This window comes from Primulina eburnea, chromosome 11 (assembly GCF_022965805.1).
Source record: "Primulina eburnea isolate SZY01 chromosome 11, ASM2296580v1, whole genome shotgun sequence".
Classification (NCBI taxonomy): Eukaryota; Viridiplantae; Streptophyta; class Magnoliopsida; order Lamiales; family Gesneriaceae; genus Primulina; species Primulina eburnea.
In genome coordinates this window covers 9,509,334-9,536,455 of record NC_133111.1, presented here as the reverse complement: position 1 = coordinate 9,536,455, position 27,122 = coordinate 9,509,334, and the positions used below count along the sequence as shown (strand labels likewise).

The 27,122-nt window shown below is 38.5% G+C and overlaps 2 protein-coding genes across 4 annotated transcripts; one reads left to right on the top strand and one right to left on the bottom strand.

Moving 5' to 3' along the window:
* Nucleotides 1–1,090: 1,090 nt before the first annotated feature.
* LOC140805818 (serine/threonine protein phosphatase 2A 55 kDa regulatory subunit B beta isoform-like) lies at nucleotides 1,091–23,464 on the top strand. The gene is made up of 14 exons (XM_073162128.1): nucleotides 1,091–1,325; nucleotides 1,421–1,524; nucleotides 1,840–1,947; nucleotides 2,058–2,177; nucleotides 2,596–2,784; nucleotides 2,906–2,997; nucleotides 4,504–4,622; nucleotides 4,711–4,834; nucleotides 4,938–5,058; nucleotides 19,581–19,649; nucleotides 20,181–20,272; nucleotides 20,367–20,444; nucleotides 21,092–21,168; nucleotides 22,063–23,464. The coding sequence occupies exons 1-14, from the start codon at nucleotides 1,220–1,222 to the stop codon at nucleotides 22,179–22,181; spliced, it is 1,518 nt and encodes a 505-aa protein (XP_073018229.1). The 5' UTR covers nucleotides 1,091–1,219; the 3' UTR covers nucleotides 22,182–23,464.
* LOC140805820 (uncharacterized) lies at nucleotides 22,905–27,122 on the bottom strand. 3 transcript variants are annotated; one of them, XM_073162134.1, is made up of 5 exons: nucleotides 26,921–27,122; nucleotides 26,380–26,470; nucleotides 26,027–26,163; nucleotides 24,508–24,881; nucleotides 22,905–23,594 (listed from the first exon to the last, which is right to left on the bottom strand). In XM_073162134.1, exons 2-5 carry the CDS (start codon nucleotides 26,404–26,406, stop codon nucleotides 23,536–23,538), a joined length of 597 nt encoding a protein of 198 aa, XP_073018235.1. In that variant the 5' UTR covers nucleotides 26,407–26,470; nucleotides 26,921–27,122; the 3' UTR covers nucleotides 22,905–23,535. The 3 variants fall into 3 exon arrangements, with proteins under 3 accessions (XP_073018235.1, XP_073018233.1, XP_073018234.1); XM_073162132.1 differs by having other exon boundaries at nucleotides 24,435–24,881; nucleotides 26,921–27,121; XM_073162133.1 differs by lacking the exon at nucleotides 26,921–27,122 and adding an exon at nucleotides 26,808–26,826 and having other exon boundaries at nucleotides 24,435–24,881.

Below are 27,122 nucleotides of genomic sequence, written 5' to 3'. Positions count from 1 at the left end.
TAAAGTATTACATTTTATATAAAAAAATATTACTTTTCATTTTAAATATTGATCGGATTAACTCTTTTCATGAGAACGTCTCATAAAATCTAATAATAACATATACTGAGTTGGTTGAGAAAGAATGGAGCTATGCTATATCCAGAGAAGGATTTTTATTTTATTTTTTTGAATTTACATTTTTGTTTGCGAATTTGTAAAATTTGGATTTGTTGTCTTAGTATTTTAGTGGACTTGCAAGGATTTGTTTGGAATCATTTTCTGCACTTCATTTTCTGTTTCCCAGATTTTAAAAATTGAAGCATAGGTTTTCTCTCCCGGATAATCATTATTTTAATAAAAAAATTACCGTTTGCTAAAAATACTCAATTATTATTTCATTAAAATTTACATATATCTTATTCGACTAAAAATACTCAATTATTATTTCATTAAAATTTACATATATCTTATTCGATATAAGTATGTGAATTGTTGGTTTAAATATTTCACGAATATATTTTAACTTTCAACGAATTCCTAATTGAACAGATCGAGCAAGCTCGAAACCCCTTTCATTCTGGTTGACGGAGGGACCGTACACTTCTCTTAATTGAAATAATAGAATTAGATTTACAGACTGTCAGTTATAATCAGGAAGAAAGTGGAGATAACGTCAAGTCATCATGTCTCTTATACCCTGGACGACACACGTGCTATAATGGTCGGGACAAAAGGTCACGATCACGCAAAGGTGAGTTCACCCCAAAAACCCGTCCTCAGTTCGGATTGTAGGCTGCAACTCATCTACATGAAGCTAGAACCGTATGGCAGAATGTTGTAGAATTTTTTTTTTCAAAAAATAGTAAAAATAAATCAAATATAGACTTGAATTTATATTTTTACATTAAAAAAATACAAGGTCCATAATCCATATAAATCTAAGATAATTATATTTCCAAGATTGTTTTTTAATAAAAAAAATCCTAGTTTTAATTAATTAATTTCGTTTTGAAATTATTCAATGAAAATTAAATTAGAAATATCAAAAGTCGGTGATTGAGTGGGGTCCATATTAACTTGCTCTTTAAAGTAAGATAATGGACATTTCAGTTGAAGAACACTTTCGAGAAATCGAGTGGATAACGGAAACCACTTTTCTCTCTTCGGACAAAATCAACTTCCACTCGACCTCAGCTTCAGCCGCCGCTTGTAGGATGTCGTTTTGAGGCCAGCCGCAATGAGTTTTAGTTTCAACTCCTCCAACGTTTCCTCTCTCGCCGTTTCCGACTGGAAGTTCTCTCAAATCTTCGGCGATAAACTACCCGGAGAAGAAGTGCAAAATAGTAATTTTAACCAAATTCCTCTTTTGATTCAGTTTTTTTTCCCGAAAACTTGGTTTCAAATCACGGTCTGATTATTATTTTCTGTACATTTTCAGTTGATATTATATCTGCAGTTCAATTCGACAAGAGTGGAAATCACCTTGCTGTAGGGGATCGCGGTGGTCGGGTCGTAATTTTCGAGAAAGCAGATGGTAAAGAGGTATGGAATTTTTCCCTTTTTTAGCTGGTAAGGAAGTTTTGGTGGTTAACAACAGTAGTACAATTATACAGGGGATGATTTATTTTGGTGCTATATAAAGCGATGATAATGATTAATGTGGCATCATGTTGATGATTTTGTGTGAATATTTTATTCTGTGGAACGCCTAGAGTATGTACTGAAGAAATTGAGGTTATCTTTGGATCGCCAACATTATTGAATTTGTTAAAAATGAGTGTGCTATGAAAAACACGCTGCTTTGGAGACATTGTTGGTTTCATAGAAGCTAATTATATGTTCTCACTGGTAATGCAGGAGTCACTAGAATGCACTTCACGGGAGGAGTTTGAGAAATCCGATTTTGTTGTTTCGAGGCATCCTAAATTTCGATATAAAACTGAGTTCCAAAGTCATGAGCCAGAGGTGTGTTCCATAACTTGTAATCTTTTCTTTTAAAAAAATATTAATGTATTGGAATGCTTCTTTTTGGTGATGTTGATTTAAAACTGAATATTTTGACTATGTTTTTACAGTTTGACTATTTAAAGAGCATTGAAATTGAAGAAAAGATCAATGATATTAGGTGGTGTGTGACACCTAATGGATCATTATATATTCTATCAACAAATGACAAGACTATTAAACTATGGAAGGTACAATTTTCTTGTAACATTTATCAGTAAAGTGTATTGGCTGATGTTCTCTGGTGCTGTAAAATAAGTTGGACTCAAGTTAAGTTCCAATCTTGATTAGCTAAAGAATTGTTAAGAATTGCTATGCGTTTGAAAACTTTTATTCATGCGAGAACTTTCAAATGAGTAAATATTAAAGAACTGATAACTTCCACTATAATCTTTTGTTGACTTTATTGGGTATAAGATAATGTTGAGTTACTTCGGATTGTCAATGTCTTTGAAACTAGTATACCAATTTCCAGTCATGTCAATAGATCAACATAGTAGAGTGGCAGCTACAGTAAGTATCCTATTGATATTAATTTATACACTTTGTTTTTTTGTTTTTTTTTTTTTGTCCTTTCCTGCCATTTTGTTAATTCATGCCTAAAGGCAGGTCAAGGAACATAAAGTAAAGCAAGTAAAAAAAATGGATATCAGCCAACCCATATCTTCAGAGAATTCTCTGTTGGCTGAAAGAAGTTTTATTAATGGGCAAAGTGAATATCTTGCCAATGGCCATTCTTTGGGACGGAAAGAGACCACAGTGAATGGTGTATCATTGTTCAATGGAGGACGATCCAAGGTATTCATCTTCTCAATTTGGTATCTGATCTTCTAATAAGAGCATTCATCTTAGAATGAATGGGCTTCAACATGATGTGTGGTTTATAATAATAGTTTGGTTTGTTTTGTTTTGTTTCTAGCTAGAATGCATAGCAGATTCTCCTCGTGCTTTGTGTCGAAAAGTTTATGCGCGTGCGCATGATTTCAGTACAAACTCGATCTCAATCAATAGGTACACTCTGGAGCCTATTCTAGAAACATTTTTTATGTTTTCTATTTTAATTTGGCATTGCTAAACTTTGTAACTTGTGTGTGCTTATATAGCAGAAGCGTGAAAATAATGAAAAATAAGAACACTTGCAATAATTTGTGTTCAATGGTAAACTATCTTATTAATTATAATCATTCCCATATCTATAGAAAGGACTTGCAATAATTAAATTCAAAAAAATCTCCAAAATTGAAAAGTCTGTATTTAACAAACTTAAAAGATACTATCATGCTTAAGGAACAAGGAAATCAAATGAAATCGAATTTCGATTTTCCTGAGACGAGATATTACCAAAAAAAAATTTATGAAAAACTAAAAAAACGCAAATTTGACTGACCTAAATATAAATGAGTTTTCATTAGGGGTGTCCAACTAAGGTTCTGTTTATTTTAGATGAAAATTCGAACGAAACCATATTATATTGATTCTACAAAATTTCAAACCAAACAATTATTTTTTCATAACCAAACCAAATCAAACCATGAATTTCGGTTTGACCTAGTTTGGATGATTGATTTTAAATGTTGAGTTTTATGATGAATTAATACTTGAGATATATTAATTTGTAAAAAGTAGCAATTGACATTTGATAGATATTGAGTGAACTATTTTATTTAATCGTGTAATAGAATGATTGTAAGTAAAATATCATAAATTAAAATATTTATGCATGTCACAAAATTTTACAACTTATGAAAAAACTGAACTTTTTGGGATGTGTTTATGTTTTTTTGGGCTATAATATGCAATAAATAAATTCTTGATGTAATTGGATTGTTACAAGGCCCGCTAATAATAAAATACAAACTAAAAAATAAATAAAATAGTCATATATCCCAGAAAAATCACATTAAATTTACAAAAATGTTACATGTTTTTTCATAATAAGTGTACTCGATTTAGTTCAATTTATTTTATCCAAAAATTGAAATAGCCAATTTTTTTGGTTTGGTTGATTTTAAAAACAATTCAAACCTTGAATTGACTGAAAATCGATCCGAACAATGCGGTTTGGTTATCCCATAAGTACAATGTTTGAATCAATAGATATTTCGTTTGGTTTGGTTTGGTTTATAGTTTGTTTCGGTTTCTAAACACCCTTAATTTCGTAGGTCCATTCACTATCAAAGTAGCTACCTATTTGTTAAAATCCGACATCGTCCAAAATATGCTAATTTGATCATTGTCTTATTTGGTCGTGGGGTGAATCCAACGTGCCAAAAAGGAATCTTGCACGGCATCATGCACTATGTCCTTACAAATCATAATGCACTAAGTAAGATTATTTTTATATATGTGCTATATATTTCTTTTGTAAACATTTTGTCCAGTCAATTGATTTTTGCTTTGGTTTGAATTATTTGTGGTGAAATATATAGAATTTGCAAGGGGAGCAAGTACTTTCTTGTGTAACACTATTGAAATACAAATCATAATGGCTATTGAGTTTCGCTTATTGTTTTACAGTGATGGGGAGACGTTTCTTTCGGCTGATGACCTTAGAATAAATTTGTGGAACCTTGAAATCAGTAATCAGTGTTTCAATATCATTGACATGAAACCTGAAAATATGGAAGATCTTACAGGTGATTTTTTAGACTGTCTTCTAGTTCCATTATCTTGTAACTTTTGCCAGCTAGGAGGTTAATTTGATCTTCTTGTGACATTTTTTAGAGGTTATCACTTCAGCAGAATTCCATCCATATCATTGCAATCTGATGGCGTACACCAGCTCAAGGGGGTTTATTCGGCTTGTGGACATGAGACTATCGGCATTATGTGATCACAGCGCAAAGATGTGAGTTTTTCCTGTTCTATTGCTTAATATTCTGTTATTGTGACTTTAACATATGTAGCTTTATCACAAACATGTTTGATAACATTTGAATGTAATTTCATAGATTGAAAGATGAGTCCCACGGACCAAAATCATTCTTCACAGAGATAATTGCAGCGATAACTGACTTGAAGTTCGCAAATGGGGGAAGGCATATTTTATGTCGTGATTTTATGAATCTGAAAGTAAGCATTTTCCTTTAAAACGGCTCTAGACTGAGATTCTGCCACTTTTTAATTTGGTTTAATATTTTACTTGTTTTTCCTCGTTAAGAGTTTATGCCTTCCCATAGTGATTCCACCTGGTGAAGGACTGAATTCTTTCTTGAATTTTGAGTGTGGATCGTGTTATGAGCCCAGAATCAATTGCAAAAGTCTTGGACCCATCAGGCCCAGAAACATCCCAAGGCCCAAGTAAAATAAACCTTGAAAAGCCCAAAATAATTAATACGTATGTTAGGAGGAACAAAGGGAAGAAACACGTGAATAGGGAGAGATAAAAGGGCAGTTGTAGGGAAGGAGAGAGGCATTCAGTTATATTCTTGTTGAGCGAACACTAGCTTGGCTAGGGAGAGAGTTATTGTACAGAGTTTATCAACTCTGAGTTTTACATTTCTTCATTGAATATAATATCAGTTTCTTTAATCGTTCTTATACTTACTTGAGATTGTGTGTGAGAATTCTGGGAACACAACATTGGTCCGACCTGCCGGATTCGAAAGACGCGCAAAGAGGATGGCTAGCACACGGAATGATGCGAAGTTTGAAACTATGGAACGATCGGTAAATGGATTACAAGAAAGTATGCTTCAGGTACAAGGAAGGCTGGATAAACTCGATCAAACGCTCGGCGGTTTCCAGGAGCTGAAGGGACTGATGGAGCAACTGATTAAAACCCAGGAAAGAGGGAAGGGTCCCGTTCATGGCGATGAGCAACTGGAAGAAGGGCGGAGAGAATCTGTGGAAACCATCAGTGGTGGGACTCCCGAAACAGTCACGGAAGAGATGAGGATGGCGCTGAGAAGGATCGAATTACCTGTATTCGAAGGAGAGGATCCGATGGGATGGCTGGGAAAAGTAGAGCAATACTTCGACGTTCATGGCACACCATCTGAGTGTAGGCTCAAACTGGCATATATTTGTATGCAGGGAACCACCATTCATTGGTTCCGCTGGATGAAGGCGAGGGTCCCTAACATGAACTGGGATCGGTTTGCGGAGGAATTGATTAAGAGGTATGGCGGGTATGAGGCGAACCCATATGAGCTCATAGCTTCGCTGAAACAGGGACAACAAACCGTAGACACCTATATTCAACAATTTGAGGTGCTGGTTGCCCAGATTGGTGACATTCAAGAAGACCATTGTCTGGGATATTTTATGAGTGGATTGCGGGAAGAGATTCGTCGGCGAATGATTGTTCATAATCCGCGGACGGTGGATCGCGCCATGTTGTTAGCAAGGGGGCTGGAGGTCGAAGTGTTTGGTAAGGTGATGGACCGTGGCAAAAGTAGATCTGGGCTTGGCCTGAATCTTGAACAGAGATGGCCCATGAATATGAATTGGGCTAATCAGGCCCATTCCACTGGTAAGGTTCGTCATCCTAATAACCCACCATCGCGCGTTAATGCAAAAGCGTTGAGTCCAGGAGATGAGTATCAGCACCGACCACAAGCCCCGACGCATCACGGAGGGGGGTTGCGATCTTATCCTGGAGGCAACAGTGGCGGGGCGACGAGGGCCCAAACGCCACGGAATCGAGATGGTAGGATCGTATCACACCAGGAGTATTTACACAGGAAGGAGAAGGGACTATGTTTTAAATGTGGGGAGCCATATCACCCCCTACATCGATGCGTGAATAAGAGTTTAAGGGTGACAATTCTGGCGGAAGAGGATGGGGAAGAAGTTGAGGAGGATCAAGGGGCAACTGAAGAAGGGAATAACCAACAACAGGGAGAGGCTGAAACATGGTTGGGAGCCCCGATTACCGAATACAATACGCTAGAGCTGCCAATGTATTCTGTTAGCGGGATTAATCAACCGCAGACGCTGAAAATGAAGGCGAAAGTAGCAGGAAGAGAGGTAGTGGCGATGGTTGACAGCTGTGCAAGCCACAACTTCATTTCTAGAAATTTGATTGCTGAGTTGGGTTTTGAAGTGGATGAAGGGGTTGAATTTTGCGTGTGTTTGGGTGACGGGTACCGTGTGGCTTGTCAAGGGATGTGTAAAGGAGTGGAAGTCGAATTGGGCCTCTGTCGGGTACAAATCGAAGGGTAATTATTTGAGTTGGGTGAGCTTGATCTCATTCTCGGTGTTGATTGGCTTCGAACGTTAGGCGACGTCATGCTGAATTGGGCCAATATGGAAATGCGATTTACGTGGCAGGGACAGAAGGTGGTTCTACGGGGGGACCCGAAGCTCAGTAGGGCTGTGGTATCGTTCAAATCAATTGCCAAAGTCAAAGAGGTGGAGTTCTATGGGGCAGTTCTGATCAAAGGGACTGATTGTGTGCTGAGCAAACTGGCAGTAGAGCAAGAAGGCTCCAGTAGGGAAATTGACATGCTTCTCGCTCAATATGGGGAAGTGTTTCAAGAACCAACAGGATTGCCCCCTCGACGATTACAGGACCATGCCATAAACATCAAAGAGGGGTGTGGACCGGTGTCGGTGCGTCCATATCGCTACGCCCACCACCAAAAAGACGAGATAGAAAGAATGGTGCGAGACATGCTCAAATCGGGTGTTATACAGCCAAGTAGCAGCCCCTACTCCAGCCCCGTTATTTTGGTGAAGAAAAAAGACGGCAGCTGGAGATTTTGTATTGATTATCGAGCTTTGAACGAGATCACAATATCTGATAAATATCCTATTCCCGTGGTTGAGGAGCTCTTCGATGAATTGCACGGTGCGAAGTATTTTTCGAAGCTGGACCTCAGGTCGGGTTATCACCAAATTCGAGTGCAACCCGAGGATATTCCAAGAACGGCGTTTCGAACGCATGATGGGCATTACGAGTTTGTGGTAATGCCCTTCGGCTTAAAAAACGCCCCCGCAACGTTCCAAGCCACAATGAACGATGTATTCCGACCACTTTTAAGGAAATTTGTTCTTGTTTTTTTTGATGATATACTATTCTACAGTGAAGGGTGGGAGGAACACTTGTCGCATGTGAGGATGGTGCTCGATATATTGCTGAGGAACAGTCTGGTTTTGAATGAAAAAAAATGTCACTTTGGGTTGAGGCAGGTAGGCTATCTGGGACATATTATCACTGGCCAAGGGGTGATGGTGGATCCGGACAAGATAGTGAGTGTTAGTCAGTGGCCGAGACCGCAAAACACCAAGGGTTTAAGGGGGTTCCTCGGACTGACGGGCTACTACAGAAAGTTCATAAAAAATTATGGGAAAGTTGCTAAACCATTGACAGACCAGTTGAAGAAAAATAACTTCTCCTGGAATGACTTGGCAGAGGGTGCGTTTGTCCAACTCAAGGAGGATCTTAGCACGGCCCCACTTCTTAAAATGCCCAATTTTAGTCAAGAATTTGTAGTTGAGTGTGATGCATCAGGAGCGGGGGTAGGAGCAGTGCTGGTTCAAGAGGGCAGACCCGTCGCCTATTACAGTAAGGCGCTGGCAGAAAGGGCTACAAGGAAATCAACATATGAACGTGAGTTAATGGCTTTGGTATTAGCTGTCCAACATTGGCGTCACTATCTTTTGGGACGGAAATTCACGGTTATGACAGATCATGTGGGGACCCGGGCTCTAATTCTTTTTCTTGGGATTAAATGGATCGTTAACATAAAACGTCGGTTAAATTTTTCGCTTTTTACATTAAATCAAATGTAACTAAACAAGCATAAGTTCTTTATTAATTTACAACATACAAACACAAAATACATGTCTTGCTCTGTATGTCCTCAACTAACCAGTATTAAAATACAGTACATAATAAAAGACAACTACTGGTTCATCTGCTACGCCCGTGATCTCCAAGCTAACCCGATCATCTCTGTCTCGACCCAGATCCCGCCCCACCTGTTGTTATGCACACATACAGACATAACAACAGCCGGAAAACCGGTGAAAACAATCCCAGTATAAACATGTATACATGCATTAAAACAATCTAAAACATGAAACATGCTAATATGAATGTCATTCATATATAATCATGCAATGCGAGTCTAATCATGTCTAGACGCGACTCGACTAGAACTCTAGGGATCTCGTTGTGAATAAGACGGCACTGTCTGTCACCTACCCTCCCAATCGAGGTGCTGACCGTCTTATTCCTAGACTTCGGCCTGATCTGTATCCGCGTCTACAATAGGGGCGGTGATCTTCCCCTAAGCTGTGATATCGCCGAACATCTAGTAGTCTGCCTGATCTCCAGACTGTCCTATCTTAATGCATGAATACACAATCTGTAAACAAGCATAATCATTCTAATGCAATGCCACATGATCTGTAAACAAAGGATAGCAAGATTTGTATACAAGTTCTATAAACAAATCTATAAACAATCATAATCATATCTAAATATAAACAATAAAACAAGTATGTGATTTTGGTTGGGAAACTCAAATGTGATCTCATTTGAGTCGTAATTCCCCAAACAAAACATGTACTATACCTTTCGTCGCACAGTTGCTGTCACGGTTGACAATACGAATCTGAAATGGAAATGTTGATACAAAATCTATCAATCTCTTATCTACTCAACACATATCCAAGTCACTACGTGATCTTGATACAATTTGACGGCATAACGACGTATATTCTTAATACCGGTCAATCCAATCTCAACAAATATCAACATATACCATCCTCAACTCACAATCGAATCATATGCACAAAACCATACTCAAATTCGATACATCTTATTCTTAAACATGCTGAAATTCATAAGAATTGCATATGATATCATTTCTTCGTTCCGTTTACGATTATATTATCTTTATACTCACAAGAACATATCCTAGAGTTCAAATCTTAATTCTCCCAACAACAATATCTCAAATCATGTTGAAAGTATACAATACTTACATCACCTTGTAGCTAATGAAGAGAAAAGCTCAAAATCGAAGTCGGATTTGAATTTGGATGGCTCAATCTTGTTAAACCACAATTTAAAGAACCTAAGAACATGTGTTATCCTTCCTCTGAAAGTGTCGAATCTTGCTGAATTGAAGAAAGAATCGAAGCAACATATATATATATCCTGCATGGTTACCAACACTTGGCTCGTTCTTTGAAGTACACGTCTCGCGCATATGCGCGGACACTACTCGCGCATGTGCGCGAGACCTACTGTCTCGGCAGATTTAACACTCGCGCATATGCGCCACTAAACTCGCACATATGCGCCAATGTTTCTGGACGCTCCGCGCATATGCGCCACTACTTTCGCGCATATGCGCCAATGCTACTGGCCTGCTCGCGCATGTGCGCGCCTTTCTTCGCGCATGTGCGCCGAGGCTACTGGAATTTCCATGCATATGCACGCATTTCTTCGCGCATGTGCGCCATAGCTTCGACCTTACTTATTCTTTTGACTATCTTTCACATCTTTATTATACATTTCCCTTTCTTTTCTAGTCCCATGAAACACATCTACAATCATCTTAATTATCAACAAATCCATCTGATTATGATAACTAAATCTTCGAGCCTTACATTTCTCCCCCTCTAAGAAATGATTTCGTCCTCGAAATTGTAGATGATGAATTCAAGTACAACAAGATGCAATACAAGCAAAAGTAAACAATTACATACATCATGTAAATAACTCGGGATGTTTTTGTCTCATGCTTGCTTCTGTTTCCCAAGTCGCTTCCTCAATGCCATGACGACTCCACTGAACTTTCACGAGTGGAATATTCTTCGTTCTGAGTTTCCTTTCTTTCCGATCAAGGATCTGTAGCGGTTGTTCTATATAGCTCAATGTCTGATCAAGTTCAGCTTCGTCGGGTTGAATGACATGAGAAACATCTGGCATATACTTACGCAACATCGATACATGAAAGACTTCATGTATCCCGGATAGAGAAGGAGGAAGTGCAAGTCGATAAGCTCGATCGCCAATCTTCTCAAGAATCTCGTAAGGACCAATGTATCGAGGAGATAATTTCCCGCGTTTGCCAAATCGAACGCCTCTGAAAGGAGAAATCTTTAAGAATACTTTATCTCCTGCCTCAAATACTAACGGTCTACGTCTGATATTGGCATACTTTGCTTGTCGATCTTGTGCTGTCTTCATCTTCTTCTGAATGAGTTTCACCTTCTCTGTCATGTCACGAATCATATCTGGCCCAAGTTCTGGTACTTCTGCAACGTCATCCCAGTATAGCGGAGATCTGCACTTCTTGCCATACAAAGCTTCAAACGGTGCCATCTCGATACTCGTCTGGTAGCTATTATTGTAAGAGAATTCACAAAGAGGTAGAGAATCTTGCCAACTAATGCCAAAATCTAGCACGACGGCTCTCAACATATCCTCTAATGTCTGGATAGTCCGTTCTGACTGTCCGTCTGTCTGAGGATGGTAAGCAGTACTCAGGTGTAATGTCGTACCTAAGGCCTGCTGTAAACTGTGCCAGAAGTGTGAAGTGAATCGTGGATCACGATCTGATACGATAGACTTCGGCACTCCATGCAATCTGACTACCTCTCGAATATAAATCTCCGCCATCTGATCCTGTCTATACGTCATTCTGTATGGGATGAAACATGCTGATTTGGTCAATCTGTCAATAATAACCCAAATCGCATCGCAGCCTTTGGATGATCGTGGTAACTTCGTCACGAAATCCATGGAAATGTGGTCCCATTTCCATTCAGGAATGGCTAAACTTTGAAGTAATCCACCAGGCTTCTTCCTCTCAGCTTTCACCTGTTGGCAGTTCAAACACTTAGACACAAATTCGGCAATGTCTGACTTCATTTGTTTCCACCAGAACTGTGTCTTCAAGTCATTGTACATCTTCCTGCCACCCGGATGAATGCTGAACCGACTACAATGTGCCTCTGTCAGAATCTGCTGTCTCAAATCTGCAACATCTGGCACAACTAGACGGTTATTCACGTACAACACATGATCTCGTACCTGATATTCTGATACATGCCCTGATCTGACCATTTGGATTGATTTCTGCACATTCTGATCGGTTCTTTGTGCTTCCTTGATCCTCATAATCAAATTGGGCTCAACTTGGATCGTAAAAAGTCGTAGTGGCTTACTATCTGTATCAAATTCTAATCCAGATGTACAGCAATTTTCAACTAACTTGTTAACACCTATCGTCGATAAGGACAAAGAACATACCTTACGACTCAAGGCATCTGCTGCTGCATTTGACTTCCCTGGATAATATTTGATTTCACAGTCAAAGTCTTTCAATAAATCTAACCATCTACGCTGCCTCATGTTCAATTCTGACTGAGAAAATAGGTACTTTAAGCTCTTGTGATCGGAAAATATCTCAAATTTTCGCCGTAGAGATAATGACGCCAAATCTTTAATGCAAATACGATAGCCGCCAATTCCAGATCATGAATGGGGTATCGAACTTCATGTGGCTTCAATTGTCTCGAGGCGTATGCGATCACATGGCCCCTTTGCATAAGAACACATCCCAAACCTCTGTGAGAAGCATCACAATATACAACAAAATCACCCGTACCTGAGGGTATCGTCAATACTGGAGCACTAGTCAGCCTTTTCTTCAATTCAACAAAGCTAGACTCACACTCCTCTGACCAAACGAATGGCATATTCTTTTGTGTCAATTGAGTTATTGGCTTGGCGATACTGGAGAAATCTTTGATAAATCTTCTGTAGTATCCGGCTAAGCCCATGAAACTGCGTATTTCTGGTACAGAAGTCGGTCTCGACCAACTGATCACAGCTTCCACTTTACTTGGATCTACAGAAATACCATCTCCAGAAATGATATGCCCCAAGAATACAACTCGATTCAGCCAAAACTCACACTTTGACAATTTTGCATACAGTCGTTCGTTTCTCAACGTCTGCAAAACAATTCTGAGATGCTCTGCATGCTCATTTCTGCTCTTGGAATATACCAAAATATCATCGATGAAAACAATGACAAATTCATCCAAATATTTCTGAAACACTTGATTCATCAAGCCCATAAATACCGCAGGAGCATTGGTTAAACCAAAAGGCATGACAATAAATTCGTAATGTCCATACCTGTTTCGAAATGCTGTCTTTGGTATGTCTATATCTCGAACTCTGAGCTGATGATACCCAGAACGCAAATCAATCTTCGAATACACGGAAGATCCCTGCAACTGATCAAATAAATCCTCAATCCTAGGCAAAGGATATTTATTCTTGATCGTTGCCTTGTTCAGTTGCCTGTAATCAATACACAATCGCATCGAACCGTCTTTCTTTCGCACAAACAGCACCGGAGCGCCCCAAGGAGATACACTAGGTCTGATATATCCCTTGGCTAAAAGATCTTCTAATTGTGCTTTCAATTCTTTTAGTTCAATAGGTGCCATCCTATACGGAGTTCTCGAAATAGGAATGGTACCTGGTACAAGTTCAATGCTAAAATCTACCTCTCGAACCGGAGGTAATCCTGGGATTTCATCTGGAAAAATATCTGGAAATTCCCGTACTACTGGCAGATCCGCCAATGCCGGGCTCGACTTCTGCATATCTACAGCATAAATAAAGAAACCATCCGCTCCTTTCTGTAACAATCTGTTCATAGTAAGAGCCGAAATCAAGGGAATCCGAGATCTAGAACCCTTCCCGTAGAATTTCCACTCGTCTGTCATCTCGGGTCTGAATCTGACAATCTTATGGAAACAATCTACAGTGGCTCTGTACTTTGTTAGCATGTCAATACCGACTATACAATCAAAATCAGCTAGACCCAATACTATACAATCTAGGTCGATCTCATGCCCCTCAAACTGTAGGATGCAATGTCTAACCGTAGTTACAGAAATCAACCCACTTCCCAACGGAGAAGTAATAGATACAACATCTAACAAAGACTCAACAGGCAATGAATGCAACAATGCAAATCGCTCTGAAATGAATGTATGCGATGCACCTGTATCTATCAAGATATAAGCAGGATAACCGTAAAGGAGACAATTACCTGCTATAACATCATCTGGTGCATCTTGTGCTTGCTCTTCGGTCAATGCAAACACTTGGGCCTGTTGCCTCGGAGGTTGACTCACCGTCTGACTACCTCGGCCTCTGGGTGGAGTCTGTGCCGGTGGAGGCTGAAAAGAGTGAACCGATGATGCCTGCCGCTCAAACTGAGGTACTGAACCGGATGCTCTTCCACTCTGGCCTTGCTGTACACCTCTCTGTGGACAGACTTTGGCAAAATGCCCCAGTTGCCTACAAATGTTACATCGGCCTGTAACTCCTTGGCACTGTTCAGTCGCATGCCTACCTCCACAAGAATTACAGTAAACACCTGAAGTCCTTGAACTTTGATCAAAACCCGTCTGTCTTGATCCGCTGGAGCTCGACGAACTGCTCCCAGGTCGCTTAAACTGTTTCCCCTTCGTCTTCAGCTGTTCCTTTCTGCCACTGCTACTACCGCCACTATCAAATCTTGGAGGGGGTGAAAAGGTAGGTGCTGGTGGTCTCGGTATCGGAGCAACATAAGGAGCACTCCGCTGCCTCAACAATCCTGCTTCTGCACCCTTGGCTCGATTCAATGCATCCGCAAAATTATTAGGTCTTCCCGTGTTTACCAAGGTAAAGATGTCCGGGTTCAAGCCATTTATGAATTGGTCCGCCACCGCCTCGTCACTACCTGAAACATGGGGTACAAAACGAAGCAAAGAAGAGAATTTGGCAACGTACTCCTCAATGTTCAGTGGCCCTTGCCTCAGGTTGGCAAATTCAGCACCTTTATCCTTGCGATAGGAGATGGGAAAGAAACGCTGATAGAACTCCGTCTTGAATCCCTTCCAAGTAATCTCGGTACCCCGCTGCTCTAAAGCTCTCTTAATGTTCAACCACCAATTCTTGGCTATATCTTGCAATTGATGGCCAATTAGCTTTATTCTCTTCTCGTCACTATACTCCAAAGAGTCGAATAGCATTTCAATGTCTTCAAGCCAACTCTCGCACTCGATGGCATTCTCGGTACCTTTTAATGTGGGAGGTCGAAAAGATTGGAATCGCTTCAGCAACGTCTCCATAGGGGTCGCCGTAACATCCATAGGATCTCCGGATGTGCTCCCCTGTTCTGGCGCTGCTGGTCGTAGAGGTACTGCTGCTCTTCTAAGTGGCATATCTAATAATCCAAAGGATTAGTATACAAAATATACAACTGTCTCAGCCATCCACTAGTCAATTACCTCTGATCTAGAATCAGTTCTGATTCAGTTAATCACATGTTATAATCGATCAGATAACAAAAACATGCAATAAGGAAAGCAATAAACATGCTAGCACATCATAAGCAAGGAAGAAGACTCGATCTACCCCGCTCATTCTATCTCATCTTACTCTAAAGGAATTCTCGGCTCTGATACCACCTGTTGTGGGGACCCGGGCTCTAATTCTTTTTCTTGGGATTAAATGGATCGTTAACATAAAACGTGGGTCAAATTTTTCGCTTTTTACATTAAATCAAATGTAACTAAACAAGCATAAGTTCTTTATTAATTTACAACATACAAACACAAAATACATGTCTTGCTCTGTATGTCCTCAACTAACCAGTATTAAAATACAGTACATAATAAAAGACAACTACTGGTTCATCTGCTACGCCCGTGATCTCCACGCTAACCCGATCATCTCTGTCTCGACCCAGATCCTGCCCCACCTGTTGTTATGCACACATACAGACATAACAACAGCCGGAAAACCGGTGAAAACAATCCCAGTATAAACATGTATACATGCATTAAAACAATCTAAAACATGAAACATGCTAATAAGAATGTCATTCATATATAATCATGCAATGCGAGTCTAATCATGTCTAGACACGACTCGACTAGAACTCTAGGGATCCCGTTGTGAATAAGACGGCACTGTCTGTCACCTACCCTCCCAATCGAGGTGCTGACCGTCTTATTCCTAGACTTCGGCCTGATCTGTATCCGCGTCTACAATAGGGGCGGTGATCTTCCCCTAAGCTGTGATATCGCCGAACATCTAGTAGTCTGCCTGATCTCCAGACTGTCCTATCTTAATGCATGAATACACAATCTGTAAACAAGCATAATCATTCTAATGCAATGCCACATGATCTGTAAACAAAGCATAGCAAGATTTGTATACAAGTTCTATAAACAAATCTATAAACAATCATAATCATATCTAGATATAAACAATAAAACAAGTATGTGATTTTGGTTGGGAAACTCAAATGTGATCTCATTTGAGTCGTAATTCCCCAAACAAAACATGTACTATACCTTTCGTCGCACAGTTGCTGTCACGGTTGACAATACGAATCTGAAATGGAAATGTTGATACAAAATCTATCAATCTCTTATCTACTCAACACATATCCAAGTCACTACGTGATCTTGATACAATTTGACGGCATAACGACGTATATTCTTAATACCGGTCAATCCAATCTCAACAAATATCAACATATACCATCCTCAACTCACAATCGAATCATATGCACAAAACCATACTCAAATTCGATACATCTTATTCTTAAACATGCTGAAATTCATAAGAATTGCATATGATATCATTTCTTCGTTCCGTTTACGATTATATTATCTTCATACTCACAAGAACATATCCTAGAGTTCAAATCTTAATTCTCCCAACAACAATATCTCAAATCATGTTGAAAGTATACAATACTTACATCACCTTGTAGCTAATGAAGAGAGAAGCTCAAAATCGAAGTCGGATTTGAATTTGGATGGCTCAATCTTGTTAAACCACAATTTAAAGAACCTAAGAACATGTGTTATCCTTCCTCTGAAAGTGTCGAATCTTGCTGAATTGAAGAAAGAATCGAAGCAACATATATATATATATCCTGCATGGTTACCAACACTTGGCTCGTTCTTTGAAGTACACGTCTCGCGCATATGCGCGGACACTACTCGCGCATGTGCGCGAGACCTACTGTCTCGGCAGATTTAACACTCGCGCATATGCTCCACTAAACTCGCGCATATGCGCCAATGTTTCTGGACGCTCCGCGCATATGCGCCACTACTCTCGCGCATATGCGCCAATGCTACTGGCCTGCTCGCGCATGTGCGCGCCTTTCTTCGCGCATGTGCGCCGAGGCTACTGGAATTTCCATGCATATGCGCGCATTTCTTCGCGCATGTGCGCCATAGCTTCGACCTTACTTATTCTTTTGACTATCTTTCACATCTTTATTATACATTTCCCTTTCTTTTCTAGTCCCATGAAACACATCTACAATCATCTTAATTATCAACAAATCCATCTGATTATGATAACTAAATCTTCGAGCCTTACAGATCACAAACCGCTCAGAAGTCTTTTACAACAACGAATCACCACCCCGGACCAACAATATTGGTTGGCAAAACTGCTCGGATATGAGTTTGAAATTAAGCACAAGGGAGGTTTGGAAAATGGGGCAGCTGATGCATTGTCAAGAAGAGAAGACAAGGGTGACTTGATGATCTTGACGAAAGCTGAATGGGTGGAGATAAATGAACTTAAGGAAGCAGTCTGGAAAGATCAAGAGCTGAGAAAGATCATTGACAAACTGCAAGGGAAAGACAATGGCAGCACCAATTATATGTTAATCAGTGACTGTTTGCTGCACAAAGGCAGGTTGGTGGTCCCGAAGTCTTCGCTGTGGGTCACCAAAGTGTTCAACGAGTTTCATAATACCCCAGTTGGGGGTCACGCCGGTGCATTACGAACATACAAGAGGGTAGCAAGCAATTTTTTTTGGAAGGGAATGAAGGCCGATGTCAGGACATTTGTAGCCCAGTGTTCAATCTGTCAGCAACAAAAATATGAGGCCACCAAGCCCGCGGGATTACTTCAACCGTTGGCTTTACCTGAAGTGGTTTGGGAAGATATGGCCATGGATTTTATTACGGGACTTCCCAAGTCAAAAGGGAATGATGTAATATTGGTGGTGATAGACAGATTATCGAAATATGCACATTTTCTACTGTTGAAACACCCCTACAAGGCCAGTACAGTAGCTGAGTTATTTGTTAAAAATGTGGTGAAATTACATGGGATTCCAAAGACGATTGTGAGTGACAGAGATGCGGTATTTATGAGCATGTTTTGGTCTGAAATTTTCAGGCTCCAAGGAACCCAACTAAAAATGAGTACGGTGTATCACCCCGAGTCCGACGGGCAGAGTGAAGCGTTGAACAAATGCCTTGAGACTTACCTACGTTGTTTCTGCTCAGAACAACCTAAGAGTTGGGCTCAATGGCTACATTGGGCAGAATATTGGTACTACACTTCCTATCAAACCTCAGCAGGAATGAGCCCATTCGAAGTGGTATATGGACGCAAGCCACCAAGCGTGGCTCGATTTATTCCGGGGGAGACACAGGTGGCAGCGGTATCACAAGCATTAGGGGACAGAGATGAGCTCTTACGGCAACTCAAGTACAATCTGGAAAGAGCTCAGCAGCACATGACAAAACACGCTAACAAGAAACGGCGAGAGGTTCAATTTCAAGAAGGAGATATGGTATACTTGAAGTTGAAACCTCATCGGCATAACTCAGCTTGTTCCAGGGTTGCCCAGAAATTATCCAGCAGGTTCTATGGGCCTTTCAAGATTGAAAAGAAGGTGGGGACAGTTGCCTATAAACTCCAGTTGCCCGAGGGGTCAAGAGTGCATCCAGTTTTTCATGTGTCATGCTTGAAACGAGCAATGGGCACGTCTGATATTGAGATCAAACTTCCGGAAGAACTTGACACAGACCTGCTCATGACCTTTGTACCTGAGGTTGTTTTAGCAGAGAGGATTAAACTTCTCGCAGGGCAGCCATGTCATCAGATTTTAGTACAATGGAAAGGCCGATCCAAAGAAGAAGCTACATGGGAGAGTCGGGAAGATTTTCAAAGGCAGTTTCCTGATTTTCGCCTTGAGGACAAGGCGCATTTTGAGGAGGCCGGTAATGTTATGAGCCCAGAATCAATTGCAAAAGTCTTGGACCCATCAGGCCCAGAAACATCCCAAGGCCCAAGTAAAATAAACCTTGAAAAGCCCAAAATAATTAATACGTATGTTAGGAGGAACAAAGGGAAGAAACACGTGAATAGGGAGAGATAAAAGGGCAGTTGTAGGGAAGGAGAGAGGCATTCAGTTATATTCTTGTTGAGCGAACACTAGCTTGGCTAGGGAGAGAGTTATTGTACAGAGTTTATCAACTCTGAGTTTTACATTTCTTCATTGAATATAATATCAGTTTCTTTAATCGTTCTTATACTTACTTGAGATTGTGTGTGAGAATTCTGGGAACACAACAGATTGACAGATGATCTTTTATTTTTTCTCCTCTATTACTGGAGTGTCATAGACTCGTAAATCTCATATTCTTAATTCAAGTCTGTGTTTGGATGTTGCCTCTTCCTCTCTCCTTCTAAGGTTAAATTGTAAATTTCAAAGTAATCAAATGGTTTACATAAAAAATGTTTAATGTTGTTGATATTTGCCTCTTACCTTTTCTTCTCCGTTTCGTTTAAGCTTTGGGATATGCGGATGGATACCTGCCCGGTGGCAACATATAGGATTCACGAGCACCTGAGGCCTAAGGTCTGTGTCTGCTGTATGATTCAAAACCTTTTCTTCAGTTTCTGTAGTTCAATCGTTTGAGTACTTAAAATGCTATAAGCCTTCTAATTAAATTTTCATAGCCTCTAATTTGTACATATATTTAATCATGCTGTCTCGTGTCTGGGACTGTTAAGATTTAAACACTTGCAAATACAAGGATTTACATGGTTACCTTATTTCATATGTAGCTTGTAGTATCTTTGGTGATTTTATATCTAGCATAAAAATAAAATAAATACAAAATTAGGCTTTTGGAACTAATGATTTGTGATGTCATTGGCAGTCAATTTATTTCAATAATCTTTCATTGATTGAATTCACATGAGCTTTATTAGGGGTTCTAAAATCCATCACCAATTTTCGATTCAATTGTAAAGGCTGAGGTATAACTTTTATTTATGCAAAAGGAATAATTTTTTTCTATTTTCCTTCTTTATTTGCTGATGACAATTACGTACAGTTGTTATTTTCTCCATCTTCTGCTGATGCATCACTTTATAAATTTTACAGTTGTGTGATTTGTATAATAATGATGCAATATTTGACAAATTTGACTGCTGTCTTGCCGGAGACAGGCTTAACTTCGCGACTGGATCGTACAGGTTAGTCTTTCTGGCTGAAAATTATGTTCCAGTCTGTTTGTTTTCCATCATACTGTGTTTCTATGCTCACTGTAAATTAATTATTCTTTATTAGCAATCATTTGCGCATATTTTCATATGGTATTGGAAGTGAAGAAGGTACAACCATAGAAGTTGGAAAAAATCCATATAGGTATCTTACTTTACCCTCCCCAAATTATATTTACTTTTTTTCAGAAAAATAGTTGCTCTGTGTATTCCAGTCAGTACATGGTGTTGTGCTATGCATGAAATTATTCCCCATTGGAAGACGTATAATTAACCTTCGTGGGGAATCTTGTACGATTCCTTATTATTATTTGTTCGTTATCGCTTTTTGGTTCCTCTGGTGTTTATTTGTGATGAAAGGTTAATCAAAGAATCAGGAAGTTTTAGATCCAAATCTGTTCTATTGGATCTTTTTAGTGAAAAAACTGTACCTCTTACAAGAAAGAAAGCAATCAAGCATCCTACTGAATAAGCGAACATGTTCAAAATGGCTAGGTGACATTGTAACATAACCGAATAGCAGAGACTATAAGCATATTCGTTTCACCAGAAGACAAGCTTATATTTTCCTAAACGTGGATTTTTGATTCTATAGGTCCGAACTACATCTAGTATTTTACATGGTGTGTCCACTTCATTTTTCTTTGTATTACAGTAATTTGTATATTTGGAATAGGACTATGCAAGTTTTGGCCCATATTGCTTCTGTTGTCAAAATCCCATCTTAAATTACTGTTATTTATAAGCTCATGATACCCTTGATATTTTTAAAAGAAGTATATTTTGTTGCAGGAAGTCGCTTCTCCAACCTTCTCCAAAACTCCGACGATCATCATTAAGCAACTTGACTAGAGGATTTTCGAGACAAGGTGATTGATATATCTTCTCTCGTTTAAGTCGTTTTAGCATTCTCATTTTCTTTTGTCCAATTTTTACCTCAACGATTAGACCCGACATTGGCTCCGTTAAACCATAAATCTTCAAGATAAAAATCGAAAGAGAAACTGTAAATTCTTAATATGTCGGCAAATTTAATTTAAATTAAAATTGTTGGATTATATTAGAAGCACTAGTATTTTTTAGTATAAAATGAAATATTAATGAATTACTTAATGATTAAATTTAATTAATATAATTATAGCATGGGCCGTACCGTTTTCTCTTGATTTTTAAAATTTTAAAAAATAACACGCTTCAAATCTATGACCAAGTAGGAACAAAATCACTCCCTATTCTACATTATTAGCTTGATCACTCGGAAACAATACCAATTTTTTTCTTGATGACTTTAAAGAAAAAAGCTTCGATTGAAGATTATAGCCGAATAGGAATCGTAAGTGCCATCATTTTGATTTCCCCTTCCATGACACCAGAGTCACGGTAGATGAGATCCTACTTATGTGGAAACTACCCGCACTTCATTTCAACGGATAAGATTTTGTCACACATACAATTTCCAAAAAAAAAGTTGGTTCTATATATGCATGGACAAATCTTGGTCATCCATCCTATCATGGAGACAATGTCCACATGGGTAGAATGAAATAAACCCAGAGTCACCGATTCCAAAATTGACTTTGCAATTGTTTTCATATATATTTAATGGAAGTAATTACTAGAGGCAGTTCTCTTCTCAAATAACTTTATTTTGCAAATTTAAAATGTTTCCCTTAGAACTTTACATGCTTCCTTTTTCTCGGATTAAATTGTGCTCTTGACATTTAGCTGATTGAGATTACTCATGACACGATTGGCTGGTGCAGGAAGTAATGAGTTTGGTTTTGATTTCAACTCCAAGTTGCTGCATATGGCATGGAATCCAACAACCAATTTGATAGCTTGTGCTGCTGAAAACACCTTACTTATGTATCATCACGCCTGATGAAAATAGATTGTTTGTTTAATTTGCAAATTGCGATTCTTGGGCTGACTTAGATTAAAGTGTAGGTCTAGGGAACTCTATCAGAACCCCCAGGAAGTTTAGGGGAGCATCAAGATAAAAATTTAAAATTTCATGTACAATTTTTCTTATCGTGTAATAGAGCCTCTACAAATTTTGGATCTGCCCCCCACCCCGTCTCTATTGTTTTACGGGCCAACCCTGCATGCCGCCAGTGGACATGGATATTCAGTGGATTCTATAAAAGAGACATTTGGATGTTTGATTTTGTAAGCATTTATCCATGCTCAATGCTCAAGTTGTTGTGTTACTTTGGGGAAGCTATTGGTTTACCTTATTGAGGAGTAGAGAAGGTGGATCTTATCCGTGAGTTCATGACTCAATTAAGGAGAGACATACCTGTAATGTCGAGCATTAGTTCATTTCTGGGACTTCATTTTCTTCTCCGAAAATGAGTGATGAACATGCCTATGTTTTCCATCTTCAGATGAAAGATTATATCAAATTTAATTCCCAAAATCTTCTTAATGCAATGTGACCATGGACCGACCCTGGGGCAAGGAGAGGACTTGTGAATAAGGAACCTGTGAATGAATTCAAGCCTCTCCCAAATAGCAGATTATATTGTAACGATCTTACACAACAATAAGTAGATGCAAAATTACACATAAAAAGTATATAATACAGACAATAGTTCAATGATACAAGCAGTTAAATTCTATTTTATTAAACCTACAGAAACAAGAATTTGCATGAGCGGATATGAGAACGGAAACTCAATGGAGACAACGAGAACAAAAAAAATGGACCACTCTTGGACATCTTTTTGGTTGCAATCCTCTCTAATTGCTCAGGAGAAGAACCCCAATCCAAAAAGGGGTTCAGCGATTTTACCAAAAAAGAACAAAAACCGAAAAGAAAAAGTGATCTCTATTCCTTGGCGCCTTTTAACTAAGTGTCTTTAAAGAAAAGCCTAGTTATTATATCAAATTTGCCCTCTTCAAAAACCTGATTGTTCTGCAGTAGTATGGCCATACCGATTCAATAAAATCGAGGTATCTCTCCACTAACCAGCCTTGGAAGTCCTTCAATATTCTCCTACTTTCTTCATTGTAGTTCAGGTTTTTAACATCTGCCATAGGCTTCCATATACGAGTTTGTATGGCTTGTATAAGCTTTCCACAGAATACGTAATTGTACGCCAGTAAGGAGAATGCAGGCAGATCTTTTATTACCTTGACTGTCCGCTTGAAGCTGAATATATAGAGACCACAAATCGCCCTAAACATCTTAATGTAGAAGACGACAATTATGGGTCCAAGAAACCATAGTGGAGTCAATTCTTTTGACACTTTTGATCCATATATAAGGTTAACTGCGAGGTACAAAGGTGTGCTGCGGATAAAAACCAGAGTGAGTAAGTAGCAATGGTTGTTACATGCGTTGCAAGTGAAGTATAATGCAAAAAGAGTGCAGGTTTGAGGATACTATAAGCATTTTCTCCACAGAGAAAATACATCATTGTCAACTAAAGCCACAGGTTTAAGGATACTAGAAGCATTTTCTCTGCTATTTCTCCACAGAGAAAATAGATCATTGTCAGCTAAAGCCACAAGCGAGCAAATTGAGTAAAATTTGGAAGAGACCGCTAATACAGATAGAAAATCATTTACTCTCATTTTGACTGTAAGCAACACCACTAGTATCATTTATTTACTTCATGAATACCCCAAGTAGCAAAAACGTAAGATGTACACAGGAGGACAAAATCAACCAACAGAAAAGATGAAGAAGAATTTTCAACCAGACACCTATAATAATTGCAACCACAAAAAATACACAATACACGTACAACCAAGCTCAATCACAAAGTCAGAAACCTTGTTGATCTGGATTATCTCAATACACAAAGTTCATCTAACTTTTAATTTTCTCCTCACCATATCTATGCAACTATTAATTCATAAATATACTTGAAATTTTAAAATATCATAACACTATAAATTTGCAAACTATCACATCAAAGTTAATATTACTAAAATTATTGAATTGAATCAAATTGTTTTCACCTATATTTGTAACAAAATTTTGTATTTCTTGTGTTTTTGAGTTGTTTTGAAAATTTAGTTTGTAACAGGTTGACAATCTGTGTTTCTTAACTAACAGCTTTCTCAATGGCAAAAAGAGTCAAAGAGAGGGTAAGGAACATATGGAACCGAATTGCAAAATGCTTACAATATCAACAATGGTATTTTTATTGTTGCATCCAAACCCATAAAGTAGCACCAAACAGCCTTTGAAACTTCACCTCTTTCTTGCTTTTGTTTAGTTTTTGACAATTCTGTTGACACTGAAGAAGGTTTGTTGACTTCTTCCACTGTTTGGGTTTGTGATGGCGATCGCAGTAACATCAGCCAGTTCTTGAACAAATTTTGTATAGCCTGTGACCGGGTTGTAGTCTCATCTGCTGCTGTGTAAGAAGCAGGTACAACATTCTGTACCTTAGAGGATTCCGCCAAGGATTCTTTACTCTCATGTTGCCAATAAGAAACGGTAGCAGGATTTTTAAGGGACTTTGACTCACTGCTCCTGCTGCCAGAACCATCATGTCTACTGCTACCTTTAAAAGCTGATATTTTAAATAATTTTGACTTAGGTCCAAGGGCAAGGGAAGCTCCTACACTGCAAACAAGATATTTGTTCAGTTCAGATCATAAAGCGGGATCAGAAATAGTCTCAGTATGCAACTAGGGAAAAAAAAGGCGAATTTACAAAGTATTGAAAAATGTCACAAAAGTACAGAATTCCCCTACGAATCATCATGCAAAAGATTGTGATTTTCAGGTTTACATTCAGCGCACATAACTTTATGTCACTTGAAGTTGATTGCCATTTAAAGACACAAAGATACCACAAGAACATACACTCCAAAAATGATTTGATAACACAGTCGTAAATAAAAACTCTTTGCAAGGCATAAAAAGAAATACATGTATATAAATTTATTCTCCTGGTAAGCATTGTCATCTTCTAAGTTGTTAGAACAAGCCAAACATGGTTTCCCTTTTTTCTTGCTGATTTAGAACAAAAGATGTCAAGTTTAAGAATATGAGGAACAAATCAACATAAATGAAAGTGTTCCACATGCAAGACATTTTAAGGTTTGTATCAAATAATTTGCAATTCAATTAATGCTTTATAACAGCAATAAGACATACTGCTTATCTTGAAAAGGCTTTCAAGAACTTGACTACATATCTTCAAAAGTAAACTGAATAAGCCATTCAAAAGTCTTCTTTTGCTAAAACATATAAATAGTTCGTTGTTATTTACAAAAACAGGAAAAGGGCCCTAGAACTGCAAGGTGGTATTGGTAGAAAGCATACAACTCTCTATACAAAATGGTCATTAAAACAAAAGACAAATTTATATAACATCAGAAAGAATCTTTTGCTAAAACATATAAATAGTTCGTTGTTATTTACAAAAACAGGAAAAGGGACCTGGAACTGCAAGGTGGTATTGGTAGAAAGCATACAACTCTCTATACAAAATGGTCATTAAAACAAAAGACAAATTTATATAACATCAGAAAGAATGATCTGCCTGCCTATCTCCGACAAATAATTATAACATGTATAGCGAGCAGACGCCGCTGAATTCAATGCAAAAAGTGGTAATTCAACAAAGAAGACCTACTTTATAGGCGTGTAACATGTGAAAGCTATCCTCCAGGAATCGGGATAGAAATTCAAGTTTGCATACATGAATAAAACAAAAAAAGGTACACAAACATAAATTTAGAACTATAAATTCCAAGATCTTACCTCAAACAAGATCTACATTTCACAGTTATAAATCTATTTTTCCGTCCAACAGGAAAGGATGATGGAACGCTACGTTTTAATTTGCTCGCTCTGCTCCAAGATGAAGGCACGGAGGGGAAAGAAAAATAAGAGCAGCTCTGAACAAAATGACATTGAAAATATCAACGTAAACACCTTTCAAGAAAAAAAGGAAAGGGGGAAAAGGCAGTTAGATTCTAAAAATCCATCATACATTCATTAAGACAATAATCAATTGAACCCATCAGCATTTTGTAGGTTTTGGAGTGAAAATATAAAATTTTAAAATTTATAGGCAGTCAGCACTCAACACTAATATGGACAGTTACGATCACCTGCAACTGATGAGTTGCCAATGCCATCTTCTACACCATATGCATATAAGCAGTTCCCACTGAATTCATATTTACACCAAGAACCATAAACCTGGGGGCAAAAAATTCACAAGTTTTTCCATGTGATCGATTATCCAAAAATATCATGAATCACAAGCATTAAATCTGAAGACAGAAAACATAACCTCAGCCTGTGATAATAAAATCTTTATTTATATTTCACGTTAAAGTTTATATTGTGCTCAAAATTAGGATAAAACACATAGAATAATATTCAGTCAAAACATAACCTCATTAGATACATAAGATAGACCACGTCAAGCTAAAACAATATTGGTGAAGATGGCTTGAAACCGAATAACCCTAGGTGTTCAGATCACAAATTATTGATAAATTCACAATTCAAAAAAATAGATAAGCAACTCCACCTAGAGATCGTACCCCGGGATAATTGTACAAACATATCTTCGGAGCACTTCCATATTCATATACAGACACATAAAGCATAATTACGATATATAATTGGGAAAAAAAATCTTACAACAAACACAGAAATTGGTGTCGCTACTGATGATATGTACACGAGAAATATTTTCAATGCGTTAGATTGAGAATCAGATTACTCGAGAATTTTATCTCTGAATGCTTAGTCATGGATAGAAGTTTCAAAGAGATGAGCTTTGGATAAAGGAAAGAGGGAGGACAGATTTGTGATTTTAGGGTTTTCAAAGTACTTTTTAATT

What these genes read in the sequence shown, in the direction of transcription:
- LOC140805818 (XM_073162128.1), top strand. Translation starts at nt 1,220, where the DNA reads ATGAGTTTTAGTTTCAACTCCTCCAACGTTTCCTCTCTCGCCGTTTCC. An exon ending in ACGAGCACCTGAGGCCTAAG is followed by an intron (nt 19,650 to 20,180) that starts GTCTGTGTCTGC and finishes TAAATTTTACAG; the next exon opens with TTGTGTGATTTGTATAATAA. An exon ending in TTCGCGACTGGATCGTACAG is followed by an intron (nt 20,273 to 20,366) that starts GTTAGTCTTTCT and finishes ATTCTTTATTAG; the next exon opens with CAATCATTTGCGCATATTTT.
- LOC140805820 (XM_073162132.1), bottom strand. Translation starts at nt 26,406, where the DNA reads ATGGCATTGGCAACTCATCAGTTGCAG. An exon ending in TGGCAACTCATCAGTTGCAG is followed by an intron (nt 26,164 to 26,379) that starts GTGATCGTAACT and finishes CATTTTGTTCAG; the next exon opens with AGCTGCTCTTATTTTTCTTT. An exon ending in AAATGTAGATCTTGTTTGAG is followed by an intron (nt 24,882 to 26,026) that starts GTAAGATCTTGG and finishes TCTTGTTTGCAG; the next exon opens with TGTAGGAGCTTCCCTTGCCC.